The sequence below is a fragment of the Amblyomma americanum genome, chromosome 5 (genome assembly GCF_052857255.1).
Source record: "Amblyomma americanum isolate KBUSLIRL-KWMA chromosome 5, ASM5285725v1, whole genome shotgun sequence".
NCBI lineage: Eukaryota > Metazoa > Arthropoda > Arachnida > Ixodida > Ixodidae > Amblyomma > Amblyomma americanum.
Window position 1 is genome coordinate 9,459,099 of NC_135501.1, and position 24,218 is coordinate 9,483,316.

The 24,218-nt window shown below is 45.0% G+C and overlaps 1 protein-coding gene across 5 annotated transcripts in view; it reads right to left on the reverse strand.

Annotated features, from left to right (window-relative positions):
* Window positions 1-24,218, reverse strand: part of LOC144132279 (uncharacterized) — a 181,254-nt gene that overhangs the window by 78,215 nt on the left and 78,821 nt on the right. For 4 of the 5 annotated variants that reach the window (XR_013314751.1, XM_077664594.1, XM_077664595.1 and 1 more), the window contains one exon: window positions 18,369-18,407. The exons of the other annotated variant lie outside the window; for it this stretch is intronic. Coding sequence is in view for 3 of the 4 variants with exons in the window: in XM_077664594.1 (XP_077520720.1) it covers window positions 18,369-18,407 (39 nt within the window). In the remaining variant the exon portion in view is untranslated. The remainder of the gene's footprint in view (window positions 1-18,368; window positions 18,408-24,218) is intronic. 5 annotated transcript variants of the gene reach the window in all.

The following is a 24,218-nucleotide window of genomic DNA, read 5'->3' on the forward strand; positions in this document are numbered from 1 at the left end:
ACAGACTGCGGGAAAAAAGGAGCGGCTGGGGTGGAGCCACTCCGATTGTAGCTTGTGTTTGCGGGTGGTTAATAGTGTTTCTTTAGCTTGCAGGCTTAATTACATGGGACAGACTGGGCACTGCCTTAAAGGCCAACTATGGCATTTTTCTTATCTCCTCGCATTTTGCTGAAACTTTCACGGAAAGTTTTCTGGTCCTTTCTGCCGAATTTCCTATCTTGTGGCCTAAATCGGGGAGATCTCAGAAAACAGAGACGGAAACCTGTAAAATGAAATTTGATGTTGACGTTATGGCGCCCAGAATGGGGGCCTTAGTAGAAGACTGGGCGAGTTGGTATGTACTCATTCTGAAAAAACAGCGCACACAATACAGGGCCGAAGAAAGGAAACAACAACATGACCGCTGACTTACAACTGATCTTTATTGAGCAACATGTGCACAATATATAGGAAGGAAGGAAGGAAGTAGCAGATGCAATCAGAAGCAGTCAACATCAGGTGTAAGTGGCCATAAAAGCTATAAAAACGTAAAAGGGTGGCAAGGATAAACCAAGATAAAATCTCAAAAGAGATGGTAACGGTGACGAAGCACTATGGTTGACTACGTAGCGAATAATGTCATAAGGTGTAAAGAGCCATAAAAGCGAAAAATAAATGAATAACAAAAAATCGATAAAATCTAACAAGTGGATGGCATATGAAGGTGACAAGGTTATGCTGACAACTGCACTACCTTATTAAAAGACTAAAAAGATAACATGATAGAATTAGGCATGCGCGAGCCAAATTTTCTAGAAGGCAGGTTTACTCTGTAGAAGCTTGGGCAAGTTGGTGTGACATGGTTTTTTCAGCAGCGCAGGGGACAAAGGACGTGACAAGTGCACAAGCGCCGTGTCTGTTTCCGTGTCCGTGTCTGTTCAGCGCCGTGTCTGTGCACTTGTCACGTCCTTTGTCTCCTGCGCTGCTGAAAAAACCAGGTTTACTCTCATTCAACAGTTTTTGACATGTTACATGCACATTGACACGCTTGCATAAGGAATTAACAAGCACATGTTTTCACATTTTTATCTTTTACTTGTTCCTTTTTTTTAAAGGAATGTCATTTCTTTGTCTGATAAGATTATAGATGTCAGTAGATTATATTAGATTATATTAGATTATAGATGTCAGTAGAAAGCTTTCTCGGGTTATTATCTATGTACCTCTCCTCAACTTTTTGCACGTGGAATGAGCATATTTACCTCCAAAAATCCGGAATACCCATAGGGTCATGTATTGCACCCATGCTAAGTGATATTTTTCTGGCTTCCATAGACAGGACCTTGGCTTCCACCCTTCCCAGCTCATCAGTGGTACGGACGTTTAGATACGTCGATGATTATCTCGTGGTCATAAATAGTCACAGGCAGCCGTTCCACTCAGCCTTACAGAATATTATGAATAGTTTTACTTCGACCATGTCCCCTCTACTCTTAACACACGAGGTGCCAGAAGATGGCATTATCAGATTTCTAGACATCAAGCTGGAATTCCAAGGCCACCACGTCTTGGACCTATGAACCCCGTAATAAGAAACCGGTGATTCCATACTGTTCAGCTCATTCCAAATTAGTGAAGAGAGCTATTGCTAGTCTTTGTATGTCTAATGCGCTCAAAAAATCATGTCCCCACTGCATGTTTTCCAGCTATGAAAAACAATACAATAGGTTATCAGAAGCAGGCTGCCCCAATCACCTTTTAATTTCCGTCGCCCAGAAGCTTCAAAAGCAGATGAAAAAAAAAGGCAGGCATGTTGAAGAAGTGAGGGAGAATAAAGACAGAAATAAACAAAAAGTCGCAGTCATTCCATACTACCACGCTCTGTCCCATAATCTCAAAAAGATTATAAATCATGCAAAAGTAAAGGTGGTGTTTTCAGCACCCGAAAAGTTGGCTAATATCTGCAATCGTGTTAACCCTTCTTCCAAGACAGCAAGAACATGCAGGACCAAACATCAAAAACAGTTCGTCCCATGTGAAAAGGAAGCGATTTATTCAATCCCCTTAACATGTGGTGACAAATACATAGGGTAGGCAGGCAGATGCATTAATGACCGGTTACGTGAACATGACAAAGATGTGGAAAAAGGGAAAAAAGGACATATAGCAGCCAATGTAGAAAACTGCAGTGCCTGTCAGCCAGTATTCAAACAATGCAATGTCATAGGATACCACGCTGATCAACTAACCAGGGAAGTGATTGAAGCCTTCAACATAAAATCTAATAAATATACCCTCTATAATCTTATCAAAGAAATTACTTTCCTTTAAAAAAACAAGAAAAAGATAAAAATGCAAAAACATGTTCATTTTTGCTCTCAGTGCAACACGAACGGACAAAAGACGAAGGACTAGCACAAACAGACGCTGACTATCAACTGGTTTTTATTGAAGAACGAAAAGCGTATAAATACAAACAGTGAACTACTTATCAATAACGCTGACTATCAACTGGTTTTTTATTGAAGAACGAAAAGCGTATAAATACAAACAGTGAACTACTTATCAATCAACAAAAGTTATCTGGAAGGCACATGGGAGGTCAGATAGCTCAATTCCCTCTCGGATAACGTTATGGAAGGGCTGCTGATACATTTTGTGCCGTTCTGGTGAATATAAAAAGCTTCCATTACCTCGCGTGTTAATTTATTGTTATGTCGGAACAGGATGCATGTGTTCTTGTAATCGGGAACACATTGGCACTTTTTGCACTGGAAAGACGCCTGGGCAAGGGGGTCCCCTTTAGTTCTCCTTTCTGCATGATCCTTTTCATGCATGCATTGGCATTGCCTGCTGTGGGAGCCTGTGTGAGACAGGGGGTCATTTTTCCTGGTGTTCTCATGCTCCATCACGCGTTTGTTAACGCACCTGCCAGTCTGGCCAATGTACATGGCACCGCAGGAGAAGGGGACCTGGTATACCACCCCTACCTCGCAAGGTATGGACCTCCTTCACCCCGCGACGTCACGAAGATGCGGTGGCGCTGATGTTAGCAGCGACTTTCGCATGATAGGCAAAACAGGTTCCGCTTTCCCGTGCCTACCGCAGCTGCCGCAGTTACCGGCGGCTGCTTCAAGCCTGTGCACTGCAGAAGCAGCATATATTGACCAGCTGCGTCACTGCTGGATCCGCGTAGTAGCATAAAAAATATTAAATTAGCCTCGATAGGTTTCTCGCGCATAAATGCCGCATTTGGAAACTGGCTAACAGGCATTGGGCCACGGTAGTAAAGCGCGAAGTCTGGGAGTCGATAGGCACTGCCACTCAATGCACTTAATAGCATGCAAGTTACTGCGTTCATTCACCTGAACTTCAGGATAGTAGGCTGATAATTGCTCAAGGAAAAAAAAGACATATGTAGCTGCACACGTACTTATCACCTTGAGCCGGAGTGCACGGGGCGCCGACAGGTTCACTCGCCCCCAAGGAACGTGTTTTTTTGTTAATAGCACACCATGTTTAAATGGCGCGTTTTGTGACATTTAATATTTATTTGAAACTGTTTCTTGATATGACGACGTAATTATTTCATTCGAGTAGAAAGAAGTCTGGTAAGTTGTGTCAATCTTGCGCGGTCGCGTTGGTGTGCTTAGAATAGCGTACCTTAACTGTGCTAAACGCCATATGCTTTTTCATTGCATCATGCATGTGTCATGTTTCATGAGGTAATACATGATCGCGAAGCTTGTTTGGAAAGAAGCAGCCACAGGCGTGCTACTAACAGACACGTGGCGAGATTGAGAGGGGACGCGGCATGAAAAGTGTTTTCGTTATTCATGCATGCGATATGTAACTAAACTTGGTGCAAATATGAAATTCCTATGCTAGTTTCAGTCATTCCTTTTATTTATAGCTATACCTGGTGGAGTTCTGGGTAATTATAATTAACACCGTCGTCAAGTCCCCCCAAGCTAGGTCTCAAATAATTGAGTAGATAGTGCGCAGTTTTTTTATGCGAGCATGTGCATAAAGCCCTGTTCTCTATGATGACGCAATTAGTTCTTTTTCTATATGATCAGTACTAGTGCATGCATAGTTACATGAAAACGTTTCTTACAAAAAATAACTAACACAATACTGCACGTGTAGGGAAAAAAATCGAGATTTATTACGCTCCTCAACGTCTCAGGAATAGTTTGCGACAAATGGAATCATTTGATTTTCATGCGAATTACGAAGGTGAGTGATCCATCGCAGAAAATGTGAGAGGTCAGAAAACGAACCTTAAAGTTTATTCCCTCGTTTATGGCATCTTCGCTTTCGCTTTGGTCAAAGAAATGCGGCACTGAAATCAAAGAAATTACCTCACAATTTTTGACGACCACACTTCTAAAAAGCGTAATTTATAATATTGTACTCAATATTTTGCTATAATTTTTCGTCACGAAACTAGACTTCAGGGCTAGGAAAGAAAATAATTCTAGAAATCAAAAATTTTCATCAAATCGACCAGCTTAACAAGAGCACAAGTCGGCCTTGCTGGTTCGTGGTCATGCGGCTAAAAACAGCGCTAAGCGACACAGGAGATCGGGGACACGACGCTGTCCCCACTTTTCGCGCAGCGCGACACGTACGTATGTCAGCAGACGATGAGCGCATGTCTGCTCCGACGAAACAACGCCAGCAATTCCCCTCCCTACTGTCCCGAAGTAAAATCATTCCGGCTAGTGCAGAGTGTCAAAACTTGTTTTATTCAATGCCTAGCGCATAAATAAATGGCAGGAACGCTTTCTACATGTTTACTACTAACCATACATACAATACAGAGTGGCAAACTATTTCTCTTTATAGGCCGCACGTGGACAACGCGAGCTTGTGTACTTCGACAAATTACTAAGTTGGAAGCATCAACCATTGCTATGATTCGCAGAAACTGGAAACGCGCCTACAAGCCTTGAAAACCCGCGCACAACACCTATCCGCAACGCCACCCCCGACCTTTTGCCTACCACGAGCTCGCTAGCGACTGCAGCGCCACCTCGTTTGTTTACAAACATGCAGGAGGTCCATAGATGGCGACACATGACGCACCTGACAAGCATCCCTATTGCTCCTGCCATAGTGCCTCTGATTGACCTGTTTGCACATTGCACTAAGTTTTTTGTCGTCTTTTCTGCACCTAGAAAACTTCTTTTCTAGAAAGCTACCGGCGGCGGCAGCTTTCATTTCGGCAGCTGCTATACCGCACCGCTAGCTTCCAGAAATCACGGAGTCTGCGTTTACGTCATGTTTCACGTCACTGTGTCCTGTGTCGTCATAAGAATTCTCGAGTTTGAATCGGAGCGGCGGGAAAAACTTTTTCAACTTGAAATCCAAATATCTTTGAAATAAATGCATCTTTTGCTCGCGGAGAAGCGGCAACAAAGCCATGAAATGCCGAACTATCAGATTTCGCTAACAAAAAAAAATTGATAGAGTTCTCCTCAGTGTCCCTTTAAAGAATTATACGACATATTATGTGAACAGACATGTCCACGGTGGCGGGGTTGCATTATTGCTTCAGGACAATGTCGAAGGCGACTTACTTGAACCATACACTTTAATTACCCCAGATTATGAAATTTTTTCAGTTTGTACACAAAGTGCTGTGTTCTCTGCGTGTTATCGTCCTCCTAACGGTATTATTGCATCATTTTTATGACATGTTCCTGGCTTTTGTTGTTCAGTCACAATACGAAAACCTTAATAGCTTGTGGTGACATTAATAGGCCACACACACCTTACACACAACTTCCTGCTAACAAAACAAGACAAACCTCTTTGCGAAAAATGCGGAGATAAGCTTACGGTTAACCATATCTTATTTTCTTGCATGAAACTCAAAAAACAAAGGAAAAAGTACTTTAATAAATTTTATAACGAACACATTCCTTTCCATCCTACACTACATTTAAGAGATAATGGAATCGTAGACACGTCTTGCGTTTTTAGCTTTTTAAAAGAAAACAGGATTTCTCGGAAAACTCTAGATCTTTTTCCCACTGGTCTGTTCAAATTTTAATACACCTCAGCCATATTCTCAGCCCTGAGAAAAAGGCTGAGGTTTTTATGTTTTATTGGGAACCTCAAGATCCTTGCCCAGCCAAGGATAGCTGCTGAGGTTACCCAACCCTCTTGAAAGCTTTTAGTAGTAGCCATTTCTAAAAAACTTCCCTATCTGTTCACTAGATAGCACTAACATTTGAGGCCCTCTACACCAAGGATGTTTTTCATATTTCTATAAAATTCAGCAAAAAACTTCTCCGACACCTTGTGCTTGGCGCATGATGGCCTTAGTTGCCTATGTGCCATAAAACACAACACAACACACAAACACCATCTGCTAGAGACTTTAATAATGGCTCTGTTAACCTGATCAATACACCAACAAGTCACAAATGAAGGCCATTCAGTTATCGATTGCTAACTCTATACAGCTGAATGTTTTTTCTGTAATTTTATCTTGCTGTATTAGTAATCATTTTCCGGTGTTTGCTTGCATTGAGAAGGCTAGTACAATAGGAAGTAAGTCCACATCAATCACATACCAAGCCATTGCACAAGTATCATTGAAATCCTTTGCTGATGCGCTCATGAAAGTAGATTGGAGTAAAATAGCTGAACTTCATGGCGCAAATGCAGCTTATGATAAGTTTGTCTATTCCTTTAAACAGATATATCAAGACTGCTTTCCTCTCGCAACCCGTGCGAAAAGTCGCAGAGTCCGCAAGCCATGGGTAACGCCACAGCTTTGCAAAGAAATACAAATGAAAGACAAGCTGTATAGAAAATTTTTGGGCAGCCGGAAGGTTGAGGACCTTGCGTTATTTAAGAAGTATAGAAATAAACTGACTAAAAAACTGCGATCTGCACGAACAGCCTATCACATGTCACTTCCAGAGGTTAAGAATGCTCGACATGGTGTACTACGGTCGAGATTGAATACACTTCTGCAGTGGGACAGTTCACGCACTGCATTAACAAAATTAAATATTGATGTAAAGGAGGTTTCTGGTGTTGAACTGACTAATGTATTCAATACTTTTTTAACGATGATCCATGGAAAGTGAGAGTAGCGCAAAACGGGACAAAGGGACCGAGAAAGACAGACACAACACAGCGCCTGTGTTGTGTCTGTCTTTCTCGGTCCCTTTGTCCCGTTTTGCGCTACTCTCACTTTCCATGGATCACCGTTACCGACTCGCCCAAGTTTCTACCCTTTTTTAACGAACTTGGCTACCCGTGCTTCCGGATCTGACACTTGCAATTATGTCTGTGATAACAAATCTTAACAATAGCAGTAGCTGTGACATTGACGATATTTAAATACGGCCAGTCAAGCATTTAGCCGATATAATCGCTTCTATACTTGCTCACATCTTTAACATATGTTTAGAAACTGCAGTTTTTCCGGTAAAAATGCAATTAGCCAAAGCTGTTCTTTACAAAAAGGGAGATATCTCAATGCCCTCGCCAACTACGGACCGATCTCTGTATTGCCAGTGTTTTCGAAAGCCTTTGAAAAAATACTCCACCTAAGAATGCCAAATTTCACCCATAAATTTAACTTGCTAACACTATTTCAGTTTGGCTTTTGCAAAAACAAATCAACTGAACTTGCATTACTCCAACAAAAGGAGTATATAATAAAGCAACTTGAAAACAAAGCTATTGTCATTGGTGTGTTTGTAGACTTATCAAAGGCTTTTGACCTGGTAAATCATAAAAACTTGCTAAATAAATTACGCTGTTATGGTATCCGAGGAAAAACGCTATCACTGTCAAGTTCCTATTTGTTGTTTAGACAGCAACTGGTATTTATAAATGGTGTACGGCCTGAACCAAGGTCGCTCTTCTCTTCTGTGGTGTCCCCCAAGGCAGTACTCTAGGGCCTCTACTCTTCAATATTTACCTAAACGACATTGTCAACATTAGTGATAGTACGAAGTTTTTTATCTATGCCGATGATACGAGCATATTTTTTTCAGGTAAAAATGTTCATGAACTTATCAAACAATGCAATGCCACAATGAAAGCTCTTGAGGTCTGGTCTACCTGTGAATAAACGAGAGTAAGGCCAAAGTTGTGATATTTAGGCCAAAAATCACAGTTATCCCTCTGCACGATAATATTATTAAACTAGAAATAGTGGAGCAGTTCAAATGCTTTGGGATTATATTTTCTGCCAGTCTGTCATGGGAAAATCATGTAAATTATGTCTTGAAAAATATAGCTCAAATTACTGGTGTAATATGTGATCTAAATTACATACTTCCCATGACAACTAAGATGCTGGTATACAATTTAATATTCAACTTGCATTTAAACTCCTGCCAGTTAGTGTGGGGTACTACAACATTCACTAACCTTGAACGTATTCATTTAATGCAAAAAAGATATCTCCGAAGTACATATCATTCACCGTTCCGACATCCAAGTGCAACATTTTTGTCGCACAAAGCACATAATCGCATTAAAGCACACATTCTTTATAAACATCGCCTTAGTGTCACTTTCAAAACAGAAATAAAGAATAATATAACAAATATTAAGAATTTAGCAGAACTAAATAAAAAAGAATCGGTGTATCCAACAAGACACGGCGAAGAATGGACAGTGCCGGCACCCCGACTAAATCTTGGTAAAGAATGGTTTCAATACACTCTTCCACATCTCTTCTAAACAGTGATATGCTTGGGTATCGGGACCGAGGTCTTCACCGCATGACGATGAACTCTGCAGACGACGGAGGGAAGCCTTCAGGAGGGTTGGTAAGCTTGAAGGTTTATTTACATATTTACAAGAAAAGCAGGGAGACCAAAAGTCAGAGATGGAGTGCTACATATTTACAACAGAAGCAGGCAGACCCAAAGTCAGAGATGAAGTGCTACATATTTACAACAGAAGCAGGGAGACCCAAAGTCAGAGATGAAGTCCCCTGAAACCAGCCAAATCGTGGCTTAAATACAGTGGATATTCCCTAGGCACCTAGCTAGGGAAACCGGTGGCTGATCAAGCGTCCAATGGGAAGACACACTCTTTATAGTCTCTTCCCTAACCCCGTGACCGCTCCGCCCCCCCCAAACACGTGCACAGGCGATAAGGAATCCTGGCGCCTTGAGTTCCTGGAATCCTGTTTCCGACCGGTTGAGCAGGTGCACAAGGTCGTTGGCTTAGCAGGTGGTGATCCTCTCCGTGTAAAGATGCGTCCTGACGCCCCCGGGCATTCCCGAGGGTAAGATGAATCAGCCGTGTCTGCTCCCGCTTTGTCTGGCCGCACGTGCAAGCGAGCGAGGCGGGTTCGGCGCCTTTGTTCGCGTCTTTCTGCCGGTCCACGTCAGGGCACAGTTCGGGAGCAATGCCGCATTCCATACTCCGGACGAAGGAATGAGAGGCCTTTCGTCACAGCTCACCGTCGCCAGGAGCCGTTCCTAATTCTCTTCTCAGGACGACAGCACCTTTGGGTCAAGCATAGTTCGGTGGCGCCTGCTGGGCTCGTCTGTTCCCGCTGTCGGGGCCTCCGATCACAACAACAGGTATATTCACATTAATTTCGATTTGTTTTCCTGTTCACGTCGAGAACTTCATAATTTGTTTTTGAATACCGTGGTTTAAGTTTCCTTATGTATACATATTGCTGTTTCGTGTATTCTTTAGTGTTTCCTTGATATGCTTGTTTTTAAAATTCTATAAACTCTTATGCTGCCTCCCTGCCGATCATTAGGATCATAGACTCGTCAAGCTGCCCAAGGGCAGCTTTTTTCTACGATTCCTCCATCTGTATTGTTAGGTGGGAAATAATCTTTGATTTGAAGAGGTGGACGGCAGTCTACCTTTCCTGGGCATCCTCGTCTCACGGGAAGGCCAAATATTGTCGTTTAGCATATACAGAAAGAATATGCACAGTTCAGTTCGGTCCATGCTGTTACCCGCAAAAGAGCAGTTGTCAGCAGTTTAATGCAGCGTGCCAAAAGAATATGCACTAGAACCAATGACGCAGCTGCGGATGCAGCAAGGGCATGGAATGATCTCACTAGCTACAGTTACACAAGCCATTTCATAAGCTTAACAGAATGGCAGCTGTCACGCCCTCAACAACCTGACCCATTTCTTCCCCCAAAGAAATGCGCAGCTATTCCATATGTTCCGAAAAGAAGCGAGTGTCTCACCCGTATATTACGAGAAAATAACATGCAAGTAGCCCATGTCCCTGCCAAGAAAATGCGACGACAGCTGAGGAATGTCAAGGTCCATTTGCTGAAAGAAAAATTTCCAGGAGCTGTCTACATGTGGTGCGCGTGGTGCTGTCTACAGTATCTCTATAGGCCCTGATATGTTGTAGCGATAGCTACATTACGGCAGCATTTCGAGCCTTCAGCGTAACGGTGGCACGTGACCGTGGCGGTGCCGCCACGGTCGCGTGGTTGGTCATGTGACCAGCCATGTGGCACGGAGCAGCTGCTGCTTCCGGTGGCGCAGCGCAGCGGCGAAACTGAGCTGCAACAGCTGTGCGCATGTGCCGTGTCAAGTGGGACGAAGATGAAGAAGGAACGCCCAGCTGAACGGAGCAGCGAAAGACTGACTTTGCAATTTAACTGAGCAAGTTCCACTCGGCCATCTGAAGCTATCGCGTCACTCCAGGTTTAACCAGAGCTAAACCACCGCCAATTTTTTAATACCTTGCTCTGATTTCATTCACATTGGGCCATTACGAATAACAAAGCCCCCTTTATTTATCAGCTTCAATTACAAAATGATCGGCTCCTCTTACCTTTTAAAGTTTTTACAACACGCTTCAATGGTGGAATACTAGTAGGCCTTTCACTCACAAAGCAGATAACGGCGTCCACTCCGTCACCTAAAGCTCTCTCACGGTGCTGTACACTGGCTTGGGCGGCGACTTCCCGTACCATTCCAGGGAATTGAGGTCTGGAAGCTGCTGGCTGAAAGCCAGCATTGGGCCTAGCTGCCAAGTGTCCATTACATTGGAGGGCAGTTTAACGTTGCCCAGCTTGGTTACAAGACATGGAGCCATATCCCTGTTTGGTCGCTTGGGACGGTGAAGTCTAGCCTGCTGCCAGATGAACTCCTTTATGATGGCCGCTTGCTTTCTGAAAGCCAGCAACTTTTGGATGGTGCTTTAGGGGTTCTGGACATCATGCATCAAGTTAAACAGACTTGTCTCCACTTTTCTGACTTGAAGATTGTGTAGATCCTCCGGGCTTGGCTCTATGAAGCGTGCACACCGTCAAAAATGCCTTGAAGCTCTGGTAAGATGACCCAATGCTTTATGCAATAGATAAAGATCCTAGCATGACATGTGGAAACAGCGATGAGGTTCGTGCAAGAGACGACAGGCGTAGCAAGAGTGGTGAGCACAGAAAAGAGCCCAAAGTAGAAGAAATGCATTGGTTTTGGTTTTATGGGGGTTTAACGTCCCAAAGCGACTCGGGCTATGAGGGATGGCATAGTGAAGGGCTCCGGAAATTTCGACCACCTGGGGTTCTTTTACGTGCACTGACATCGCACAGCACACGGGCTTTTAGAATTTCGCCTCAATCGAGATTCGACCGCCGCGACCGGGACCAAACCCGCGTCTTTCGGGCCGGCAGCCGAGCGCCATAACCACTCAGCCACCGCTGCGGCAAGAAGAAATGCATTGCAGAAGTACTTGCTGTTAGGCTAGTTGGGCTGTTGGGCTAGTTGAACCGCTCAACTAGACCAACAGCAAGTACTGTGTTTGTGCGCCATTCAAATTTAGTGCGCTGTGCAAGTTCAGCACTCAGAAAATTCGGGAAATTTTTGAAGCCCTCTGTATCTCTAATGAAAAAAATTACTGCATCAGTGGCCCTTCTGTTGCGCTGGGTAGAAAGGAATTAGATTATCTAAGGGCACTAGTTGCATCAGCCAGGTAAAAATAGGATGGAGATGTGCAAGAATGTATGTGAGTGGTATAAAACTTATGCCTTTGTTTGATTGTTTTTTTGTTTACCTTGGATAACTGTCACCAGTGGCGCCTCCCTGTGTACAAAAAGGCCTGTTTTTGTGAATAAAATTGAGCTGATGTCTGCTCTCTCCTCGTGCGTGTTTTTGTGTGCCGAAATGACGTTTCATACTGCATTACCTAGCTGTCTAACATTCAATTCAGCCAATGACTGCGCCATGATCAGTTAACTGAAATAACACCAAAGCCCTTTAACAAGACCTTAATTTTACCATATATACTTGTGTAACAGCCACACTTTTTTTCCCATGGTCTTGACGAGGTGCGGCCCTTACACAGGACTGGCATTTTTCTGTAAAATTTTTCCAACTACACCGGAGCCCCGATTAGGCATCCCTTTTTTTATGCTGAAATGAGCACTTTTATGACAGATTAGCACAATCTGGCAAATCCTTCAAATACATAATGCATTGAAAGTATGGATGATAGGGCGAGTGCCCGACAACCGGCATGAAGCAACCACATAAAGTAAAAGAGGGTTCTGCATTAGTTCACTGGGAAACGTCCCAATTCTAATTATGATCAGGAATCTCCAAAGATATGGTGCTCAACTGACAGTAATGACACCTTAGCCAATGGCTCAGAGCAGCGCGTCACGCGTGCGATCCGTGGCAGTCAGTGCGAGGTGGTGTTCGCCTGGCCTGTATTTCCGAGCACTTCACTGTTGAAGGCCTTGCAAAAATCAATTGTACATTCATTTAATGTGAGGTTATTCTGTGATGGCAACCTGAAAACAAGGTTAGACCTATGATAAAAACGTGACTAGATTCAAAACACTTTCACTGTCGCTTCAATGCAAAACAAGCTAGGCCTAGCGACACTCTGTGAGCAGTGCACTTATACAGTGCATATCGCCCGAGCCTGGCGGGCAGCCCACAAAAAAACACACACTAGCGTGGGTACTTGCCATTCTACTTTTTTTGCATAGCACATGACAAGTTTAGAGGTATGCGAAAATGAATAAATAAATTAATTAATAAATCTGTGTAAATAACAAAATCTACTTCATGGTACTATATCGTTTATGTATATACTGAATTATAAAGGGCCTAGAATGCTTCCTTGCGAGAAACCATGATATATTTCTGTGTATGGTGAGCAGCAATCTCTAAATAAAACCTATTATTGTCGATCGCTCAGATAACTATTAATTAACTTCACTGCTGTGTCCCTAATACTATAAACGAAAAAGTTTTTCAATAAGAGTAAGGTGGTAAGACTAAGGCGGCCCTTACACAATTATATACGAGATATCTCACTTCAGTGTGGAACTTCAACAAATGTAAAGCCATCACATTCTTGCACCTTCACACCATGACTTGCACTGCCCTCTGCCTGTTGTTACATAAATATCTTGGTTTTCACATAAATGACATCACTGCTATTTCATCCACCCTTCTATGCCACACATTCAAGCTTTGCTCTTGAGTTTTGATGAGTAGCAAAGATTACGCCCAGAGGTATGTGTTTCCCAAGATAGCAAAAAAAAAATAGTTTTTTTGGGGGGGAAAGGAAATGGCACAGTATCAGTCTCACATATAGGTGTCCGCCGATATGTGAGACCGATACTGTGCCGTTTCCTTTCCCCCCAAAAAAACCCAATTTTTTCTTTTTTTCCTATCTTGGAGAACACATACCTCTCGGCATAAACTCAAGAGCAAAGCTTGAATATGTGGCATCGAAGGGTGGCTGATGCACAGTTCCCAGAACGAGGAAAGAAGTGGACACCCAAGAGATGTCATAGCTTGCGCAATCCGCCCATTCTTTTCTCTATCAGTTTTTGCTGTGCCACCTGACTGGATTTCATCTCAAGCATACCTCACCGCTAAACTCAAAGCCATTCAAAACTGCCCTGCATCATTTACCACCTCTACGTACACAAAACAATCCTCACTTTACTGAAAAGAAGCCTCGAATGCACTAAGCCAGCTTTTAACGCAACAGTGTTCAAGAGTTGGTGTCGCAGAAAATCAAGCGTCGCCGTCGGCAGCACTGGCATTACTGACCGTGAGCAAGAAATCCTAGAAAAATTCCCAGAGAAGCAACCTAGGAGGCAGTTGGACCACCTACGTCCCGTAACCTTATGCCGTTATCGCAGCCTGTCCACCGGACTGTGAGCAAACTGCACACCGTGGCAGGTGGCAGTTAAATTAATGAGTGGTCGCTCGAGAAGAGCAACCTGAGTCGCACAAGCCCTACCGGTGGCATCACCTGCCATCGCAGGGCAGTGGTATGAGTCGTAACCAAAGAAACATAGCGCAGGAACAAAAAGATGACGATGAGGAGACAGGACAAGCGCTAACTTTCAACACAGTGTTTATTGCGGAAAGGAGCATGAACGGGTACGTACTTGCGTGAAGAAGATGGGACACAACAAAGGAACACACACGACATGTACAGAGCGCTCTGTACCCGTTCAAAGATGAACCAACTCACTCAAACAAGAGTATTACTTGAACACCCTTGCGAATCAGCGGAACGCAAGAACAATAAAGAACCCCGTAAAAGTTGCTGACAAACAGCCAAGAAATCAAGCTCTTTCCTCGATAATTGGCAGTAGTAATTGGGGGATGGAACAAAACCTCAACAGCACTCAAGTGTGCACTGACGTGATGCGCACTGCAGTTGTCAAGCAACTTCCAAAGAAAGAGCCAAATAAATAAAAAAAAAACTTCAGCACCTTGCACTCCCTTCGGACCATCTCTTTGTCGATGTCGGTGAGCCACTTGCCAAAAATGTCTCATGTCACCCATGCCTTATAATTGCTTATGTATTCACTGGCATAGACAGCATCTTGGAGAAGCCGCGCGGTTCCTTGGATTTGCCAACTACCAACAAGTCTCTTTTGTCCAAACCATCCATGTTTGCGCAGATCAGCATAGTGATCCGGTTTTTGCTGTACTTTCCACTCGCGCATTTATCCATCTTCGCCCCGAGAGTCTTCGTTGGCAGCAGTTGGAAGAACAGACCGGTTTCATCTGCGTTGTAGATACCCTTGTCGGAATACACAAGAATCCGATCGCAGTGCTTGGCCATCCATTGCTAGAGCGAACCTTCGTCAACGGATGCAGGCTCCCGACAATGTTTTTACAAGTGATGCCGTGCCTCTCCTTGAACCACTGGAGCCGCCCATTTCCTGGCTGCAAGCCTTCGTGACCGAGAGTGAATTCCAAGTCCTTGGCCTTTGCCAGCATGATCGGTCCACTGAGCGAAATTTTCTTTGATCGCATATCCAGAAACCACTTGTAAAGCGCAGCTTTTCCGATCCCTGCTGCCGACATCATTGATCTTGCTACTGTTCTTGATTATTATGAGGATCCATAGCACAAACAATTGAGGGGACACAACACTAGCGCTCGTGTTGTGTCCCCTCAATTGTGTGCACTATGGATCCTCATGTTGCCTACCCACTAGCCCGAACCCTCACCCTTCTAACTTGATTATTGTTGAAAGTGTGGACTGCGCAATTTCATACTGCCGTGCGATATAGCTCTTCTTGACGTTTCAGCGCACTTCGTCTTCAAAGACAACACCTTTCTCTTCCCCATCGAGGTGCCTCGACACAGTCAGAGAAATCGAGTCGGTCCCAACAAAGGTAGCAACTCAGTAGGCCTGTTGCCTTAACCAGAGAAGTGAGCGGTCAAGGAATAGGAAAGAAGCGGGATAAGGCAAAGTGCATACAAAGACCCCGAAAGCGGCCCAAAGGAGCGACACGTACAGTTTTCCGATCTGTGCTTCGAGCGGCCGGTCGCTCTCCGTGACGTCAGCAATGACCCGCCTCTTTTCTTGTTTATTTTTAACCTTTTTTTACTCCCTGCACGTTGCCGGGGCGTTGTGCCAAGCAATGCAGTGAAGCCACCGCAGGAGAGCACGCGCCGCCGTGAAAGTTGCTGTCAGCCGAGTTCTGCTATTATTTTCACCCAAAAATTTGCACAAGAACGTTCTGACTGACAGATTATTTTTGGGTCGGCATGAAATCTCTTCACTATATCCACTGACGCGCTTTTATTGACTTCATTAAAACCGGACCAAAATTATTCAAAATGCAAAAATGGGAATGGGAAATAGAAATCCCTTCATTATAACTGCTATTTCACTATAAATGGCTTCGCTGTAACCGGGCTAGACTGTATTCAAAGTCCTTGCTCTTATCGATGCACACAGACTTCCCGCTTTCTGCCGAACTTTGGTTCACTGATCAAAACTTTGGCCCTGACCACCACAAGACAATTCAGTGCGTGAGGTCATGGCTTCTCACCCTGCACTTGGACCCCAGCCGTGGACTGCACCACCCCATTCCCGTCCTGTACAACTACTTCCACCTGGCAACAGTTGCGGCCACTATTCACAGTTTGCTGCTGTCCCTGTGCCAGCCTTATCTCAGGACAGGAAGGGCACAGTGGTTCACAGGCAGCCCAAGACATTTCAAGAGCACAACAAACAAGTCTGTAACATTGCCACAGATGGCCACCTGGCTGACACGGAATCACCTTGCCAACCCTTGTGCGATAAGGTGATCACTTTTTATCCACACTGCAACGAACTGACAGGAGAAATTATGGAAGTGTTGGAGATAGCTCGGGCAGGGAATAAATATGTCATGAAAGACATGAGAGCGCAAAATGGCAACACAAACGAGTAGGGGAAGAGGACAAGCGCTGCCATTTTGCACTCATGTCCTTCGCGAATACACACCAGAAGCCCAGTTGCAAGTACTTCTTAGCCATAAATGTGTCTGGAGGCCATCTGTGGCATTATCAAGGAAAGAGCTTGATTTCTTGGCTGAGAGTGTGGCTTGGCTGTTTTGTCGGCAACTTTCACGTGGTTTTTGTTGTTTTCCCTTCCGCTGATACAGAAGGGTACATACCGCAATAAACGTTATGTTGAAAGTTAGCGCTTGTCCTGTCTCCTCGTTGTCTCCTTTCCTGCGCTGTTTCTTTGGCTACGATGTATTGCCAACATGCCCAAGCCTATTCACTGCTGGAGTGGTATGAGGACTCCCAGGGGTCTATGAATGTTAAGTAGAGAATGATCCATTGTGCATACATGGCCATACACACATTAAGCTATTGCATGTTAAGTAGAGAATGATCCATTGTGCATACATGGCCATACACACATTAAGCTATTGCGTCATACCCTTACAGCGCAGCTTAAGTGTCCTCTTCAGTTTTTTTTACACCAGGCACAAACCAATGAAAACACCGCTGTATGTTCTTTTGTGCCCCAGCAGCCTGTCCTTGGCAATGAACAGTTCCTGCTTTCCTTACACAACAAATTCCCCACCTCCTGGAAATGCACAGATCGAAACACACTCTGCTAAAAGGTCCTCTCCTGATGGCCCTGTGCCTGATTCGTCCCTGTAGGTTTTCATGTGCATTTTTCCTGTGTTAAATAAATTTGTTATTTGCAGCATTTTATTCATTTTTATAAATGACATCATTAAAGAAATTCTCATCCTAACCAAGCTGTTAGCCGATGACTGTGTACTGTATCATGAAATACAAACTCCTAGCGACCAGTTTTTGTTGAATGATGCCTTAGCTAAAATTCAGGACTGGCATTCAACACGGCAAATGAGCATTAATGCCAAAAGAAAAATGTTTCCATGGCCACACCATACAAACAGCAGCCGTTAAGTTTTTGTATTCTATTAATGGTAATTCCCTGGCAATGGTAAAGAGTTACAAACACTTGGGATTAATGCTTAGTTCTCATCTACAGTGGAACGACCATACTTGAAACACTCAAAAGAAAACCACGAAAAACTTTGATATTGTTATGAAGAAGAGGGCAGTGGCACGGGACGGCACGCTCGTGCTAGGCCCGCAGCCATTATATCATATTTCATCTGTTATCATGTCGTCCTGTTCCTTGGCTTGCCACATTATTTAAGATCTCTTCACTACACAGGAAATTAAGCTATTAGCCTACATTGAACCTGCACTGGAATTGCATTTGTTTTGGGGAAAATATTCAAGCAAAACTTCAAGAAGGCATTCAATCGATGAAGGCAGCCTCACCAATTACTTGGGTGGCACAAAATCACCCACTGAGTGTGAGTTTGCATCACGGAGGCTGCTGCTGCCGTGATGGTCAAGAACTTTAAAAAAATCGACAACAGCCTCAGAGTTAATGACAGGAAATGGGGCTTTGGTAACGAGAAAAGCTAAGTGTCTCTAAATGAACAGAGCCATTTTGTGCTGCAGGCTTCGCTCTCGGATGCTACTTATATCTTAAGAGTGAAAAAAACCTCGATGGCGAAGACCATTCAGAAGAAGGCTTCAGTGGCACCCCTTGGGGCCTCTCGCTCTCACCAAGGACAGAAGAAGCAGGGGCAACTTACAAGGCTCAGCCTCTGCATGCGCTGGGTTTCTGAGTCCCTCTGAAAAAAAAAGAGGGGAGGAAATGCTCGGACCATGCCTCACAGAAAAAGAATTACAAATGCAAAAGAGGTAGAACATCACACACAGGGTGAACAGCAGGAAAGAAAGCATTTTGAGGAAATACAACTCAAAAAGCACAGAAGAGGGGCGGATCGGGCTAGTTGGTGCACGTTTGTCATTTTTCGCAAGCTCTAAAAGAACACGGACAACTCGTCCTGTCTGTTCCTTCTTTGTCCGTGTTCTTTTAGCACTTGTGAAAAATGACAAAAAGCATAGTGAACAACACAAGATAAAAAAAACAAGAAATGGAAAAAGGATGCTATACACTGTGGCATGTGGCAACACAATAGCGATGCCTTGCCATGCCACAGCTGCAGCTGAGATGAAGCAATGGATGGCGTTCCCTGTTTTTGCAACCATTCTAGCATGCAAGACTTGTGTTATGGGTGTGTGAACACTCGAAATTAGGAATACACAATAAAAACTCGTTAATTTGGAAATGCAGATAATTCCAAGCGCCAGCTCGGTCCCAGCCAATACCCATGTACATCTATGGCGTCAGACGCTTGCTAATTCGGATGTTACGTGTCTCGCACTAGTACTCTCGAAGAGAAGCCGCATCCAGGCATAAGCGCTGCACCAAGTCAAAATGGGCCGAGTGAAAACCTGAATTTCAAGGAGCAGAACTGCTCGTGCACCTTTGACATGCACGCCATGGCAGGCCTGACAAACGGATGGCCCCGTTTCCCAGAACAGTCCACCCACTCGGTTTCGGTTTCACCTTACTGGGCTTCACACCATGCCGCAGCAACAGTGGCTCGACCAGCCCGCGTCAGCCAGTCAACCTAACGCAGCTTCAGACACTGGCTGGAATATTGTGGGCATTTTATCAGGATTTTGGTCTGGTCTAGTTGGTTCACAGGTGTCAACCGATTAATCCAGTGCGAAGGAACAAGGAGCCAAAAGAACATACAAAGAAGGCTACCAACTTGAGACAGGAAGCAATACTGCTAACAAAGACGAAAACAACAAAAGAACGAAGCAGGACAAGCACTAACTTTATGTAACTTTAATCACTGAAAAGCCTCAAATATAATAAAAACTAAGGCATGCACAGAAAGCAAGACCACACATAATCAACCATACCATTCAAGGTATGACATCTCAATCTTAAAAGGGGTCGCAGATGTATTGCTAAAACAATCCTTTCCTCTCTTATGTGGGCTTGATCTGGCCTGAACCCGTGCTATTTGGGCAAAGTGCCACTTAATTAACACCTGGCGAAGGTTGGCAGGCGCCATGGAGCAAAGGTATTGATAAAGGCGAACTCTCCGGATCAGCTCTCAACACCTCGAAAGCAAGTGCCTTCTTGCGGCCTTACTGACCGCCGTCAACAGTCGTGGGTCATGAAGGAACTTGGTTAATTTAGAAACAGATGCTGCGATGCTGTTGGGTGTCTCGGCGTTCCAGCACGAGCAGTCATGACCCCCCAAGGCAAGCCCCGGGGACGCCAGTTCCGTCTGACGTCAGCACCTTGGTGCACGCAGCCATACACAAGCTAGCATCATGGCGCCACGTCTCTCTCAAGAGGCAGAATTCCACAGCTTCATGTGCGCAACGTGATACCAGCGACGGTCCGACACGTTGCCTCCCTGAGACTACCGTGAATTCTAAACACGAAAGGGGTCACCACACTGAGCCTTGAAAAGCTCTTAGGGCTGGAAATAATCCTAGTTGCTCCCAAGGAGTACGGCCAGTTTTGGCACCTTTACACAGCGTCATACCAAGCTAAGCCTCTACTCTGCCACTCCTCGGTGCGAACTTGCTCGTACGCATAGTGTCCTTGGGCACCAGCGCGATAGCATCTGTGCCAAAGGCAGCTAGCTGCATGCATCTTGTTCCAGCTCGGAATAAAGGTTCCTTTCTCACACCCCCCTAGTCCCGAAGTTAGGAATCCGCAAGTTTGCTGACGGTGTTAACCTTCAAGGGAGGATAGAGAGGCATCATCTCATGTGCGTCACCAGCTGGCCTAACTGGCCCTCAAGCTTGCAAATGAAAGCAGTAACTGCACTTCCCCAAGTGGGGTGCCAGTTATGGGCGCCTGTACCAGGTGGCATTTCACCTGCATAATGCCGGTTCAGGCCAGCCGAGGGCACTGCCAGCGTTCGCCATGCGCTCTCACTCCAAAGGAAGGCAAGCGCAGTTATTTGAGCTTCATTAAAGAACACTGCACAGGCCTCAGTACAACCCACACCCCAGCCGCAGCACCTGAAAGTGGGCCCACAGAGCACACATGCAAAGATATACACGCGTGATGGCACAGCTAAGGGCGATCACATGCTGCACGGCCAACCAAAGGGTTCAATCGCATGAGACACAACACGAGGGAGGATGGGGAATGCGCAAAGCACATCTTGACGACACACGTCGCACGTCAATGGCTCGCCGCACATCATCACCGGAAATGGCCGGAAATGGCGGAGAACCAGCTAAAGGCACACCCGAATCTGCAGCATCAGCGCCACATAGGCAGGTGACGGGTCTCTGGAGGTTTGGGCCTGGACTCAAGCATGCATACTAGGTGCATGCGTTAAACCCCCTAGGTGCCCCGACAAATGCCAAGGCACCCGGGAGCTAAACTCTACGTACCTTCCCACTGCCCGAGTAAGTGGCCATCTTCCCATTCATCACTGTCACATTTGATAGGAAGTTTGAAAAAGAAGTATGAACTAAAGAAGTTTGGAAAAGACGATGAGGATGACGATAAGCATGACGTGTATTAACCCAAGAATAAAGAAGATGAAGAATTATTCGGTGAGGTGGGGAAGAGAAGACGACGACGACGACAAGGATGACAAGGATGTACCAACGCCAAGGTTATAAAAGCAAGAGGGATAGCGTGGCACGGGGTGGGGGGGGGGGAACAGAGCAGCGGAGGTTCTGGCGGGTCAGGAACACCTTGAATGGAAGAGAGCAATGCCAGCTAGTACTCCGGTGATCTCAAGTTCTACGGTGTCGCACCATGAACTTCCTGCCGTTCCTGAGCCCGTTCCGGGGAGTCAACGGCTGACACAACACCTGCTATGACCAGGGGTGCCTCCAGCACTGTTGCTACCCATCCTGGTTGTGCCCACAACGCCAACATCACCAGCATCACCCCCACGAGCACTTGGACCGGGAGTTCGTACGACGCCGCCAATGACGCCAGCCTGGGCACTTCGAACTCCACCTCGATGCCGGCTGCTTGGATGCCATTGACTGGACCCATGCAACACTTCATAAGCACCGAACCATGAGCACGAGCGCCGAACGCTAGTAGTCTGGGTGTTCCCGGGGCATTTGTATTGGTAGTCTTTGTGTTTTGTGTTAGTTTTGTTTGTTAGTTTTTGTGTCACGTAAGGTGTATAAATGTGCGTCTGTGTGGGTACACCTGTCGCCCAGTCCATTCTCTCGGCCCGAGTGTTCTCCGGGGATCCGTGACAATCTCCTGCTCATGGCCTCTCGACGAAACAATGCCCCACAAGTGTCACTTGGAGTGACCCAATGGGGACGCGTGGTCAAAGCAAGAAGAGCGTAAGGGAGGGTGATTTACAGCGGTTCTTGAAAGAGCTTCCCCTGGAAAGGAGGACAATCAATGCAGCCCCCTGCATTCCGCTCACGTTCACCCCACGGGGCGTCTTTGTAATGAATGAAATGGCAGCAGTGGGCGCGCACTCAGGTCGCTCAAGAAGCTCCATCCCCACAAGTGACAGCAAATGCTTTCAAATAACTATTTAAAATGTACAGTGTAAGTGTCACAATGAACAAAACATTTCATCTCTTTTTTTTTTTACAAGGACAGAAATAGTCCCAGCAGTAATCACGGATTTTGTGTTTTGAATTGTGGGTAATAACAAAATTGTCACGACTTAATTTGTTTAGCGAGATGGGGAGGTTATAACTTAAGGACCAATTCGCAGATAAGATCTTGGTGTTGAGGTAATCCAGGTTTCTCTGTCTTGTGTTACAGCAGCTGGTGTCTTCTCTATTAAATAGTTTTTAGGCGCAAAAAAGGACAAGACACATAGGGTAGGTGACAGGACGAAGCGCCAACTTCCAACTGATTTTATTGCATGCGTGAAACGTACTTAAATAGCTTGTCGTCACATGTGCAGATGGGTCACCTAACTCAAGTACGACTTGATAAGGCGCGCTCCAGGAATTTCTTTTCACAGTCGTACAATACTATCGATGTGTCACTTACGCACAGGTCGCCTTTCTTTTTGATAAAAAACGCTTCTATCAACTCCCTAGCATTAGTATTCCAGCATTTGCCCAGAATGCGCACATCAGTGAAGCAAGGCTCACATTTGCGGGACGGGCACTTACTAATGTGCTTAGTTAGATGTGTGTCTTCCTTTTTCTGCTCTACGTTTCTCTCATGTTCCCTCGTTCGCTCATTCAGGCACCTGCCAGTCTGGCCTATCTAGGAGTGCCCGCAAGACAGGGGGACCGACAAATTGCAAGAAAAGCCACAGCAGAGGTGCGAGAAAAATGCCTGCTGGAAGGCGTTGAATCCCTTCTAAAGTTGGGTTATCCGGACACCACAAAAAACAAGGGAATGTCGACGGAAGCCATTGTGTCGTACTGCAGAAGAAATCAACTGCGTCTAGTACTACAAGCTGATAAGGAGGGCGGATTTGTAGTTATCTCGGATGATGACTACTCAGCGAGAGCAACTCAAGCGGTTAGAAAGAATTTCGTTCCAATATCTAAAAAATCTACAAAAGTGAAATCGGCCGCGATGGCCTTGTGTGATGGTCTGGGGTTGAGCACCCTTACTAACCAGATTAGAGATAGCAAAAAGAGCGCGCTCAAAGTTTTCTTTTCTGTCAAAACTCACAAGCAAAGCATGCCGTTTAGAACTATCGTAACCGAAGAAGGCACATGGCAGAAAAATCTTAGCATGTATTTGACTAAGCACCTGTCCAAGCTGCATGTAAATGATCCTTTTTTGACAAAACGGTCAAATGATATTTGTGAATTTTTTGAAACCAACCCTGATGTTGGGAGTGCTTTTTCAGTGGATGTTGTAGATTTGTTCTATTCAGTCCCTCATGGCCCCTTGTTTTCCGCTGTTAGGGAATGTATTGAGGAAAATGACCCGATTTCTTTTCAGAACTCAGCCGGTATTTCCATAGATGACTTTTTAACCTTATTACAGTTTTACCTGGAATCTACTTTTATCACTTTTGACCAGCAGGTATATGCATTGAGTCCTGTGTGGCACCGGTGCTATGTCACATCTTTTTATCTCATACTGACCAAGCTCTGCAGCAAGTTTTACCCATTGACAAGGTTTTTAAAGTATTTAGGTATGTTGATGATTTTATGATAGTTTTAACTAAAGAAGGTCTTTACAACCTTAAGAAAACGGTGGACAGTGTTTTATCTGCCTTTAGAGAGCATGGAAAAGGTCTGGAGTTCACACACGAACTACCTGCTCATGATTCATTACAGTTTTTAGACTTGAAAATTGAGTTCTGTGGTGATCGGGTCTGTTGGTCTTACGTTCCACGTGCAAAGAAGCAGCTGCTACCTTTTGACTCCTGCCATTCCAAACTTGTTAAACGTGGGATTGCTTCGCTTTGCCTTGAATCCGCTCTCAAAAAGTCATGCCCTCACAAAATGCGGGACAGTTTTTATAACCAATTGGCTAGGCTTTTTGCAGCCGGGTTCCCTCGTTCACTTGTGACTGCGGTGGTTGAATGTCTCCTAAACAAGACAAAGAATGGTACTGGTAGAGCTAGGCCAGAGGTCCCTCGAGAAGA